Genomic DNA, 13,048 nt, shown 5'->3' with positions numbered 1-13,048 from the left:
GGTAAGAAGACCCCCAGTCCTTGCCTTTAACGCCCATTTCAGCTTCAGGGAAGCTGTAAGGGCTCCACTGTACGAGCTAGAAGCAAACCATGCAGCCTGGTTACTTTTGACAAAGACTGTACCCCTGCAAACAGCACCATAACAAGTACCTTGCATACTGTACAGATCCAGCAGAACTTCCCTGTGCCTTGTCTGCAGCTGCCTCCTCCTGAAAGGCACGCTGATGCTCTTGACGATTTTCACCCCATGGCTTGCACTGACTGCTTGGCAATGGCATAAGCTTGCTGGTGCATGGGGTTGTGCTTGGCACACTGCAGATGGAAATAGCACCTCCTGTATGCCACATAACAAGTTCAGTGTGGTGCTTGGGAGCTACAGGGCATGCCAACAGGTCGGCAGGAAAAAAAGAGTTCCGTGCTTCAACCCTTACATGTGTTGCAGATATGGTCACATAGCTAACAACTATACTGTGAGATATCAGATACAGTGCTTCAAGAAATGTAAGAAAGCCAAATTTTGGGTTGCTTGCCTTCTTTGGAGCAGTGGTAGGGTGTGGTGTGCGGGGTTTAACGTCTCGAAGCTGCACGTGAGCTAAGAGGCACAGTGGTGGAGTAAGCGAGCTCTTTCAAAGGGCAACTCTGAACTTTCACAATATCTCCTCCACAATTTTCTAGTCTTTTATGCATAATTCATAGGTGGGCAGTGTTTTGTTTCAGTGCAAGTGAATTTTTAAATTTCCGTTTCATGGCCTCAGTCAAGGCAATTTCTACTACAGGCAATCTTGAGTGTGCAGTGCCAGTTTGCACACTCTGTAATCGCTCAGTTTGCTGAAGAAAATTAAGCTTTTTTTGTCACACCAGGTAACAACTTAGGCTGTCACTCAGTAGCTAATCAACAAGCACACAATAGGTTTTGTGACAGCACCAGTGATACACTAGGTTGTTGAGATATTGTGTGGTCAAAATCACAATTCCTGGTTTTTGCTATTTTAAAATACTCCTACAGTAAAACCTGGCTACAACGAACATTGCTACAGCGAACATTGCTACAGTGAACATTGCTACAGCGAAATTTTTGCCACAATAAAGTATTTCAGATTCCCCGTCAGCATACAATTTTCTGAGTAAGCACCCATTTTTTTTCTTTTTTTGCGCATCCACATATGCCGGTATCTCATTAGGCTGCAAAAAATCTGCCCAAGTCAGCTTGCACTTTCAATAGCTCAGCTGGTATTTGCACTGAATTGGATTTAATGTGCAGACGTGTGCATAAAGATGCAATGCGGCACACAACAACCTACGACGATTTGCTGACGTCTCTGCCTCTGCGAACTGTGGCCGTTGGTGCGAGGCGGCTTCCAGTTTTTTGCTTGCTTCACTGATGAAGGCATAACGGAAATTAGTTCTGCGTTCACCAGTGTGTAGCTATGTTGATGGGAAATAAGGAAAACTAATGTTTTATAAGCGCTGGCTAGTTCCAAAGGGCTCTCTCCAAGGCTTCATTGCAGAGCATGCTAGGCCTAGCGACACTGAGCAAGCCGTGTGTATTGATACGCTGTTGACCAGCGTGCCACTGGGTGGAACGTCGTTGCAAGAAGCCTGACTCCAGCTTGGGTGCATTCTTAGTCTCGCTTTTGCACCACAGGTAAGCATTGTGATAACGTTTCTCCTGTCTGGTGAGCCCAGGCACTGCAGCATGAATGGCAGAGTGATGGCACCGAAGAATTGGAGCAGCCGCATTTCTGGAACATCATGTAAAGCACAGATTTTGAGGTGCATGCGACTTCCAGCAAGAAAATCGCACCATGGTGCCCATTTCGAAACTGCGAAAGATCAAAGCTGAAAGACTTTTGGAAAATAAACGTCCGTCAACTATCCAGTCCAATCTGTCAATGTTCTGGCCTGATTTCACAACCTAGCTCATGCTTCAACAAAAGTTTGGCAGGTCCGGTGAATTTCATCGCAGTGGATTTAGACTGCACTGAGTATTTTGAAAAATTGGGTTTTTGTACTGGAGCAAGTGGTCAGAGGAATGTGATACGATGATCTTTAACATGCACCAGCACTGCACAACTCACGGGCATTTTTGTATTTTGCCTCCACTTAAATGCAGCCACCGCGGCCACTGAAATTAGCCTGTGCTCAGCAAACAATTTACAACATAATTTACTGTCTCTAGTTTTTGTTTCGGTTTGTGACCGTCAAATGGTGGCTATGGCTAACAAGAGAAGTGCTACAAAAAAACTGCAATAGTTGCTTCAGCCCTCGGGACAGGCTAGTGTTAGCAGGTGGGGTGAATTAATGAAATTAATTATCACACTGCAATTTTTGTATGCCTCGCATCAATGTCTTGTTGTCAAACATTACCTGATTATTGAAACTGAACCATTAAAGAAGAAATTCAATTATATTTGCTGGATGGTAGCAAATTCCACGCAGCATTTGCCATTTATTAATGACTTTTACATCATTCTTAAAAAAAGATAAAATTTAAATCGCTTTCTTTAGCTGCTGAAAGCTCACAGTACTGGAATATGACAGGGTGAGCACATCTACATGGACCCATAGTTGCAAATTTTCCATGTCACAACTTTGCAGAAAAAAAAAAAAAGATTACAGCCACTTACCCGAAGGGTACGATGAGTAACCACTGCTAGTTGGTTCGCGAAGTGATAGCGCAACGTTGACACCTTGCATGACGCTATGCCGATTGTGCTTCTGTTATGGGAGGGTTACAATGCGTGCTTTGTGGCGCAAAGGAGGTGTCTGGGCATGAACTTGTTGCGCGGTGTGTTTGTGGGCAGCGTTCCAAAAACATTTGTCCTCTGTTCGACCCGCCGAACATTTGTGGCTCTAACCGCTTGCTTACGAGCAGCATCCCAAGTCATGCAACACAACTGCGCGTGGATGACACATGCCTGAAGTCACAGAGGTTGGTTTACTGAAACCCCACGTCCCAAAGTAACTCAGGCTATGAGGGATGCCGTAGTGAAGGGCTCCAGAAATTGACCACCTGGGATTCCTCAACGTGCACTGACATACCACAGCACACGAGCCTCTAGAATTTCGCCTTCATCGAAACTCGGCCGCCGCGGGCGGAATCGAACCCGCGTCTTTCGGGTCAGCAGCCGAGCACCGTAACCACTGAGCCACCACGGCGGGGTAAAGAAGTCACAGAGGTCTATCTATTGGTACCTTCACTGGCTGCTGAGGAACCCATAGGTTTGATCACAAAGCATTATTTTGAGCGCAAATATTCTGTTTGAAAACACAGGCAATAAGACAGACAAGAATGTGAAAGAAATACAACGTACCAGTCAGTGCCCATGCTAGTGGTGATTACTGCTACTAATACTACAACTGCCAGTGCTGTGGGTTACCACCCAGTTTTTTAGCCACTGCTTTAGTACAGTGAAACCTCGTTAGAGCGAACAGGTAAAAAATTGTAACATAGTTCGATACAACCGAAATTTGCAATATAAAATTTTAACATGAACTTATGCTGGAGAAGCGAAATTTAGCCAGTAAAAGAACGGCAACCGGGAGAGACCATTTCCATATTGTTAGCACCGTTTCAAAGCCCCTCATGACAATTGCAGGGGCCGAAAAAACCCAGCGGCAAATGCTTGTTAGGTTGGCCTTCCCCGCACAGCACCGCAGCACGCAGTGGCGGCGGCACACCAAACACCAGCCAAAGTGGCTCAGTCGCTTAATATAGCGGTTTCCCATAAAAAATCGGACGCCAGGATGAGAGCGATCCCATTTTCGCTACCTCTGCTCTGTGATAATCTATATGAGCAGAGGACGGCTGCTAGAAAGCTATAATAACCGACCATGTCGCTGGTTCCTGGGCACTACTGATTAGTGCGAGAAGCCCAAATGGGTGCCGACCGTGTGGCTACTAGATGTTCTTGCCGCTGTATCTTACGAGGCACGGTCGGCAAATGCACGATAAAGCTTGAACCATGGCGTGAATGCTTGCTGCACCTTTATCAGTCACCCGTGTAGTGATTCAAAGCCTGCCACCTGCCATCCGACAGGGCATAGCTTGGCGCTCAGCACTTCAATACATCCGTTTTATGGAAAGACACATTTGTTATATAAAGTAAAAAATGCATGTGTTTGTTAAAATACTTAGAAACAGTTCAATACACCTAATAATTTGTAATATCCATGTTCGTTACAATGAGGCTTGACTGTATATCCAAAACGAACCCATCCTGTGTGATTCAGTAATCGCAATAAACAGCACCATGCATGAGCCTAGTGCCAACTTGACCATCCCGCATTTAGGCACACATTCCACTAGAGAATGCAGCTTTGCCAATGCAATTCATCTATTTTGTATCTGACGTATTATAAGTTCACCTAAAGTGAATCAGTCTTTGGTCATATTTAAGTGTGCCTGCACACAGAGATTGCATTTTGGAAACTAGAAAATAGCCGCTCCAAAAAGTACACATGAAAGGCACCAATTTGTTTGTTTAAAATAATCAGCGGTCTCCAAGTGGCTGCAAGGCTGGAGAGAGATACCAAAAGGGCACTGCCTTTTCTAAACATGCATTTAAAATGAAGCCAGAGAGCAGGAAGCTGCAAGGTATGCGTCATTGCAGCCAGCAGCACAATGAAAGCAGTGCCTTAAGCAGTCGAAGTCTTGGAAAAATTGAATTTGAGGAAACAAAGTGGCGCACCAATTGTCTCTCACATCTGTGGACACCCAAAACTACACTAAGGAAAGAGGAAGGTGGAAGTGAAAAAAAGAAAGAGAAAGAGGTGCTGTAGCAGAGGGTTCTGGAATAATTTCAACCAACAGGGGGTCTTGCATCACACAGCACACGGGCATCTTTGCCTTTCGCCTTCATCGCAGCGTGGCCGCCATGGTCGGGTTCGAACCTGGGAACTACAGCTCAGTACCCGAGCACCCCATGCATTTTCAGCATGGTTAAACTTGTTCATTGCATGTTCACCTAGTCCTTGTAGCCCAATTGATATGGTGCCTGTTTTCGTGCAATAGAGGACCCTGCAGGAGTGGGTTCGGCTCTAACCAATGCTCCGGTTCTTTTTTTTTGGATTTGTCCGCGATTTCCACGACATACCGAAACTCTTGGTGGACCAGGCATGTAACACATCCTCTGTTAAACATTTGTATTAAGCTAGGAAGCAGTTTGAATTAGGTGGTTTTAGAATATATATTAAAAATGAACCAGATGAGGTAAAATTCTGAATGTTGCTTGAATTAGCCAAAAGTATAAATCACCCAGCTCATCTAGACTACTGCACTGTTCCGAGAGGCATGGCGCAGTGCAGGTTCAGGTCACATACCTCTGGCCCTGCACCAGTGGTTCACTTTCACGGCCAGAGCTGCCTCTGTACAGATGGTGCGGCACTGCCACCGCTGTCTGACTGCTGTACGGCTCATCTTCAGTCTTGATCCGGGGCACACAGAACCTGAAAGGCATTAATGAACCTGAGCGATCTGTAGCAAGGAACAGCAGAATTACTAAGCCGTACACATCACACAACCATCCGCAGGCCTCTAGCCCACGTTATTTACGAGGGGTGTTCGACTCATTCTACCGCATGGTCTGCAACTTATTTAATAATTGGTGCAAGTGAAAGATCTTACAATCAAAGTACAGCTTGAAGTGTCTTCTTTGGGAGGAACAATTCATTTTTCAACATAGCCCCCACGGACGTTGACACACTTACACCAGCGATGCACTAGCGCATGCATGCCATCAAAGATGAACGAGACCGGCTGGTAACAACATCTACTACACACTGCTTTGGAGACCTCTTCGTCGGACGCAAGCATCTGCCCTTCAAATGTTCCTTCAACTTCGGAAACAGCCAGAAGTCCCATGTTGCTAGATACGGACTATAGGGTGAGTGAGGCAGAACTTCTCCAAAACAGCAGTCGTCTCACGACTTGTGCATGGCCAAGCGTTGTCATGTTAAATGATTTGGCAGACGAATTCTACTGAGACGTCTACTTGACTTCTCCGGCATCTGCACATAGCGTGCTGGGTTGACAGTTGCGCCATGTTCCAAAAATTCAACCAAAACCACACTGTCACTGTCCCAAAATCTGGTGACAATGAGTTTGCCAGCTGACAGCTCAGTCTTGAACTTTTTGTGAGAAGGGAGTTCGGATGCCTCTACTGCATACTCTGGCATTTGGTCTCTGGGTCCTAGTGATGAGCCCATGACTCATCACCAGTGACGATTTCATTGAGGAACTGATCGCCCTCTGCTTTCTAACGTGCCAAATTTTGCTCACACCGGACCAGTCGGGCATGTTTCGTGCCGATTATCAGAAGACAAGGCACCCACTTGGAACACTTTCTTAAACCCAAGGTAGTCATTTACGATGCGGTTCATTGTTCCAAGCGATACGGCAAGAATGCCCTGTAATAACTCTCTACATAATGGAATGATCCCCATGAATGAACTCATCCACATGCACCACAAGCTCTGGAGTGGATGCAATGTGTATCCACTGTGATCCTTGTCATGCCCACTCTAGCTGGGTCTTCTGAGCGTACAGCCCGTGCCCACCTCCTGACTGTGCTAACGTCAACACATGCCTCCCCATGAACGGCACTCAATTGGCAGTGAATATCAATAAGTGAAACACCTTCCGCTGACAAATTCAATTACGGCACACCGTTTTAACCGTATGTCCAAGTAGGCCGACATTTTCCTCTTGCTTTGACATCAGTATTGACAGCTGAAAATAAAAAAATTATCCAAAGCGGAAACATTTAATTTTCTTTTCATCAAAACATCCTTCATTTTATTGAACACCTCTTGCAAAAACATGGGGTCAATAGAGAGTATTGCAATAAACATGGTTTATCAGCAGACTTTGGAGAAATTTTTTTAGCAAGGTACTGGGAATGCATAGTTGTGGCCAGAATAATACAGGGCACACTTTGGCATTCTAAATTAACTCAATGCGTTACACACTGAAGAGATACTTTCACTTTACACAAAAGTACACCAGCGGTATTTGTCACCACATGTATTAAGAGTAATCTAATTTCTTGCTCTTCAAGGCGAGAGGACCGTGATGATCGAAGAGTGCTCCATATTATGTCTAATGCCCCCGGCTTCCCATAAATAAGCAAATTTTTTGCAGAACTGTGTGCTAAGAGCCAAATTCATTTATTTTATTACTATATTGCGCTCGTGCAAACCAGTAGGAATAATAGAACGATGAGAATGTGATTAATTTGATTTAGGTTCTCTTGAAATATAAATCTGGTAATAAACAAACTTCTGTTAATGCCTTGATGTGCTTGCTCCCCCATCTGCTTAAAGAAGCTAGCATGTCAAGTGCTGTAGCTTTAGCAGTAATGCGCCCGCACACTTCTATGAGATGAATCACTATACTGGTGCCTGTCTAAAGCAATATTACTGCATTTGCGCAAATATAACAAGGGTTTTATTCCTTGAATAATCAGCTCCTCTTATTCAGGATGCACACATCGAGCTCACCCACCGCACCTGTGAGAAGCGAGAAAAAGCAAACCTCTTGAAGACTCTGGCCACTGAGACGAAGCTCGCACCGGCGAAAAAGAATTGCTGCAGACGTGGATAGAAAGTGGCGCGCGCTGGTGAGAAAGAGATGGCAGTGAAGGTCGTGAGGTGATGGGAAGCAAAACGAAAGGGTGAATGGGCGCAGAACCAAGCAACAGGAAACACTAAGCAGTAGTCTTGGCAACCACTGCTGTGAGAAAGGCCGCAAGCATTGCGGAATATTGCCGATTCCTTGTTCTCAATTCGCTAAGTTTAGAACTTTCCACCGCAGAGAATTTGGATATTAAATTATATCTTCAAGAGTGAAACTAGCGCAACACCCAGTCGCTCCAACATTTAACATTAACCTTTTCAGGCGCTTTGTACATAACTGTGTAAGCGGCAAACTTACAGCTTTTTCTGAGAAACTGGAGCACCTAGCAGTGATTTCATTATTTCAGTCAAATTGAGCACCCTTCTTGTTGCAAATAAGTTGTTTTTTTTTCGTGCCATGTAGCGAGTGCAGTAAATAATATTTCACATTAGAGTGAGCTAGGTAGCACTTTGTCCGCTGTTTCTGTGCAGACAGATTTTGCCGCGACTGAGAACATCGATTGTTTTTACCCATTTTGAAGCGTAATGTGAATCTTCGAAACACAAAGTGGTTCCACGATCCCTAGGGTGTTTACCTGACACACAGAATCTTTCTAGCAAATCTGACACTTTGTGCGGAATTCTCCACATCGTAAAAACTTGCCTGCTGGTCTTTCACGCTCGAAGGCTAACAAATTCCCTTTCCTGAGGCCTGAATATACTACTTAGGTGAAAAAATAATTAATTGCAGTCAGAACAAAAATGGCGCCTGAAAGGGTTAAGCAAACTGCAGAACAAGCCTGTGGAAAAGGGTTTTTAAGAAGACTAAAAAAAAACACTCACAAACTAAGTCAAAGACGTTAGACGACACTATGAAAAAATAAGAATGATTCCCTTACTCTTGCTCAACTGTTTCATCCAAGTGCGGCGGAGAAGTCTGCAGCAGCCTTGGTCTCAGTCTGGGCCCTCCTTCCAGCAACCGTCTCATAGGAGAGCTAGCCAGATCTTCATACCTAGACAGAACAGAAAATACATCAAGGAGAAATTTCCACATTGAGAGAACTGCCAGTTTCAAGTAAAACTAAGAGAAATGTTTGTCACTTCGAGAAACCAGTACAAGGCTACTCCCCACCAAACTCCCCATTCCGCTCATCATGCGTTTTTACACCCCCTACCTGTGGCTAGCACTTCCATCAGGTGCCCAAGGCCGCGCAGCTGACCCGGCTCCACACGCCATTAGATTTATCAAATGTTTCACAGAGCGGGACTTTGAAACCCAAATGCGTGCGAACAATAGTGCCATACTCATGAAATTTTCAAGGCGATGCTACAACAGTTCAATGTAAACAGGAACAGATATCTCCTGGTCTGATATATTTGAAACCACCTGCATTGCACTACACTGCACGAGAGCACCGAAATTAGTTTCACATGTTCTTCATAATCGTCAAAGAGCTCCTTAGTTTTGGGAAATACTCATTCAAGTACTGCAGTGAAGTATGCAGTGTGAGCATAAGGCCATATGGATTCTAGTCAAGCATTTTTTTCTTCTTTTTTTTACAAAGTAAAGTGGATTACAAATGTGATTACCAGCAAAGAGTCCACAGAGAGCCAGTGTGCTGGTGCCGGCTCACTGTGTGAACCCTGTGGGCACGAGGTGAAGCGGACTTTGCAGCCCACAAACAAAGACATCCGACGTGCAGTGCTGTTTCTCACCTCCTAGCAAGTGAAGCAGCTGCGCAGTCATCATCAGAGTGCTCAGAGGACGATGTAGGCTCCTCCTTGAGCACTGTGGGCCGGCATGCCCGTGCAGGCCTCGCACTTCCTCCGTTCACGACCTGCTGACTACTCGGCCCTTCCTCCCCATTTCTTGAGCTACCCGGAGTGGCAACAACAGCAGCAGCAGCAGCAGCAGCAGCAGTGGCAGTGACAGTGGTGGCAATGGCCACACTGGCTGTATCAGCAGGAGCAGTAGTACTGCTAGCACTGCACAAGCAACAATAAGGACACCAACATCACAGTGTGAAAGGCAGGGACCCTCATTAAGCAGGCTTCACTCAAGTGGTGAGGAAGGCTTTCACAAAACATACATACCAGCTAGTCTACCACAACGCACGATTCTTTGACGCACACACACACGGCCACAGAAGCATGTGCTGAGCTACAACATCTTCAGTATTCAAGACCGTGTACAACAGCAGTTGTGACAACTTTCAAGTCTAGCAGCAAACAAGGTTGCCAAAGTCCCTAAGTTCACATGGTTCTGTACAAGTTACTTTTCAAAGCCAAACACTTCAAACCATTCCGTGTCACTGCCTGAAACAGTTTAAAGTAACGCGCACAATTTAGACAATACTCTGCAACCTTCTGAAGCTTAAGGTTTGGTTTGGTTTATGGGGTTTAACGTCCCAAAGTGACTAAGGCTATGAGAGACGCCGTAGTGGAGGGCTCCGGATAATTCCGACCACCTGGGGTTCTTTAACGTGCACTGACATCGCACAGTACACGGGCCTCGAATTTCTCCTCCAAAGAAATTCAGCCGCCGCGGCCGGGATCGAACCCGAGTCTTTCGGGCCAGCAGCCGAGCACCATAGCCACTGAGCCAGCGCGGCGGCCTTAAGGTATGAAAAAAAAAAAATCTGATGATTATATAATCAAGGCTTATAAAATGTTAATGCATATTTTGCAAACTCACTGCAATTTGTTTAATTTACAGGTTCAGGTGAGCAGGAAAAAAAATTGTACAGGATTTTCAATCTTTGGATGGCAGATATTAAAATATCCCACCATGCAAACTACTTCTCAAAACACATCAACGATTAACCCTTGCATGTGTCTTCTTCAATCCACTTGTTTGCTGATGACTGAGTCATTTATCGTACAGTAACTAACATCTCAGACCAAAACGCTCTTCAGACTGCCTTAACAGTGTACAAGAATGGTGCGACCCGTGGTTAATGACTCTTAACCCTATTTAACCCTAATAAAAGTAAGCTCATGTTATTCACCCGAAGTCAGACCTTTTCATTCTATTTACACAAAGACAACCTACCAATAGAATCTGTGCAATCATTTAAGTACCTAGGCACCACACTATCGACTAACCTATCCTAGAGTACGCACATTGTCAACATCATTTCATCGACTAACAAAAATATAGGATTCCTTAAACGCCACATACGCCATGCACCAAACTAACATATAAGTCATTGATAAGACCTAAACTTGAATATGCATCAGCCATCTGGGATCCCCATCGAAACTATCAGAAGGCTAACCTCGAACGAGTTCAAAATATCACTGTTAGATTCATTCATTCCACATACTCATAAGACATCAGGGTATCGTCTTTGAATGATGAAATTAACTTGTCACTTCTTTCCCACTGCCGGCGCATTGCTAGCCTCTGCCTTTTTCACAAATTCTAGTTCAACACATAGTTCAACTACTCTTAATCAGCTGCTACTTGGTCCGGCATGTGGCACAATCTGCCAAATACACTGCTTTGCTCACTTTTATGCAGATAGCCAACAGCAGCTAATCACCAAATCCAAACAATCCAGGCAACTGCTTAATTTAAATTACTTTTCATGCACGCAATGCTATGACACTTTGCAACCAATATTTGGGACAAATGGGCAGCTTTTTTCAGAGAACAAACTTTTTTTCTAAGCCCTGCCAGTCAAACATTGAGGACCATAGTTTGAGCCAAATGCTACCAGAAAAACACACAGAAGGTCAGTAAGTAATACGCACAAATTTACACCTCAAATGAAATAAAAGGCTCTTTGCACCAGACCACACTATTTACCCTAAGCTTCAAAGGAAGTAAAAGGCATTGTCAAAAGGAAAGATTTCTGGTACTTTTCTGCATAACCCTTTGTTAGAGCTAGCTGCATGTTTGTAAAGCTCACGTTTGACTGACGTGATGATAAGCCTTGAGCCCAACAGGATGGCGAAGATTGGAGTGGCTGTTTTGTGTTCTCGCCGATGACTTTCCAGCAAGTGATGACCCAAGTGTGGTGTCTGCCCAACACATGGACAACCTCCTGAAAGGTATGCCAGAATCCATTGGTCATCTCTCTAAAAAAATAAATAAATAAATAAATAAATAATAATAATAAATAAATAAATAAATAACGAGAAATGCCACCACAATGCATTTACATAATGCATGAATTTGAATGACTGAAGACTGCAGGAGCTGAACTGTGCACCTGCCATGCAATTTGGCACTGATGTTTCATGTTTTGACTTGGGGCATGGCAACAACCAAAAGCTGCCTTTTGGATAATTTGTTTCTTCTGGCACTATGCAGATCTGTAGTCGAATATTCACTCATTTTCGCATCAATAATTCCTGCTACTCCTGAAAGCATGGTTATTGAACTGGCCTTTCTACAAACAAACTACTGATCAAATATTTGACCTGCAGTTGAACAAGGTGAAACTGTCAATTGTTTTCCCGACATATCAGGAAGGCCGTTACTTGCTTCACTCCTCTTACAATACACGACCCCCCCCCCCCCAGGATTTGTTTTTGGGCCTTACTTTTCTAATTTTAATGACACTGCACAACACAGAACTGAAGGTCACAATTTAAGCAGACAATCTCATCATTTCACATTAAAAAAAAGGGGGCAAAATACAATGCAGTGAAATTCTTCAAGAGCGCTTTTAAACCAAATTTCTGTTCTGCGCAAAACTTTGCACAAAGGTTTGAATGAGTCGAAATATAATTACTTCTGTTTCACCAAAAAATGAATGCATTCATCTTACTACAGAACATGACATGGGGCAAGTATTTGAACGTTATCTTCACCTACAACCTCAACTGATAGAACTTCAAACAAGCTATTAAAGTGAACAAAATACTGATGCACTTTCCTAAAAACCTGAACATGTCCTGCAGCCTCAAGGAAATTGCTGTGCCATGTGAAACCTATGTAACAGCAAAACTGACAATGCGAGCTCTAAGCATCTGCTACACGTCTGGAATGCACATCAAGCCACAGTGACCGTACTCTACCTCTGCTTGCACCACTGCCGAGAGGAATTTTCTGCCTGAAAATTATGTGCCGGAAATGTCAACCCTCAATTTTTGTTTTTGCCAGCAAACGTTTTGTTCTCATCACAGAAATCAAGTTAGTACACAGACTTTTCTTCACACATTTGAACGAGTTGTACATCCTTTGAATATCTGTTGCCACGTTTCCTGCTTTATGCTAACATTTTTTTTATGCACGCTAACAGCAAGCATAAAAAACAATGGCAGTTTTTCCATTCAAGGACACATGAAGGTGCCGGTTTGGGCAAGCTGGTGTACTGCACTGTGGGATAAGCAGAGCCAGACAGGTTAAAAAGTGTTAGGGGTTTAAAGTAAAATCGATGCAAAAGCAAGGGACACTTAAGTTCAGCCTTAAGAGCTTTAGTGGG

At 44.1% G+C, this 13,048-nt stretch overlaps 1 protein-coding gene across 8 annotated transcripts in view; it reads right to left on the bottom strand.

The window, feature by feature from the left end:
• LOC149341622 (uncharacterized) overlaps positions 1–13,048 on the bottom strand; it is a 74,166-nt gene that overhangs the window by 15,208 nt on the left and 45,910 nt on the right. For 7 of the 8 annotated variants that reach the window (XM_089543727.1, XM_089543726.1, XM_089543724.1 and 4 more), the window contains 5 exons: positions 11,528–11,662; positions 9,330–9,599; positions 8,513–8,626; positions 5,322–5,447; positions 150–311 (listed from right to left, as the gene is read on the bottom strand). In XM_089543727.1, coding sequence (XP_089399853.1) covers positions 150–311; positions 5,322–5,447; positions 8,513–8,626; positions 9,330–9,599; positions 11,528–11,662 — 807 coding nt within the window. The remainder of the gene's footprint in view (positions 1–149; positions 312–5,321; positions 5,448–8,512; positions 8,627–9,329; positions 9,600–11,527; positions 11,663–13,048) is intronic. The other variant, XM_089543731.1, reaches the window with a different exon arrangement.

This window comes from Amblyomma mixtum, chromosome 5, assembly GCF_055824585.1.
Source record: "Amblyomma mixtum isolate Tamu chromosome 5, ASM5582458v1, whole genome shotgun sequence".
In the NCBI taxonomy this organism is placed as follows: Eukaryota; Metazoa; Arthropoda; class Arachnida; order Ixodida; family Ixodidae; genus Amblyomma; species Amblyomma mixtum.
This window is presented reverse-complemented; position numbering and strand designations above follow the sequence as displayed.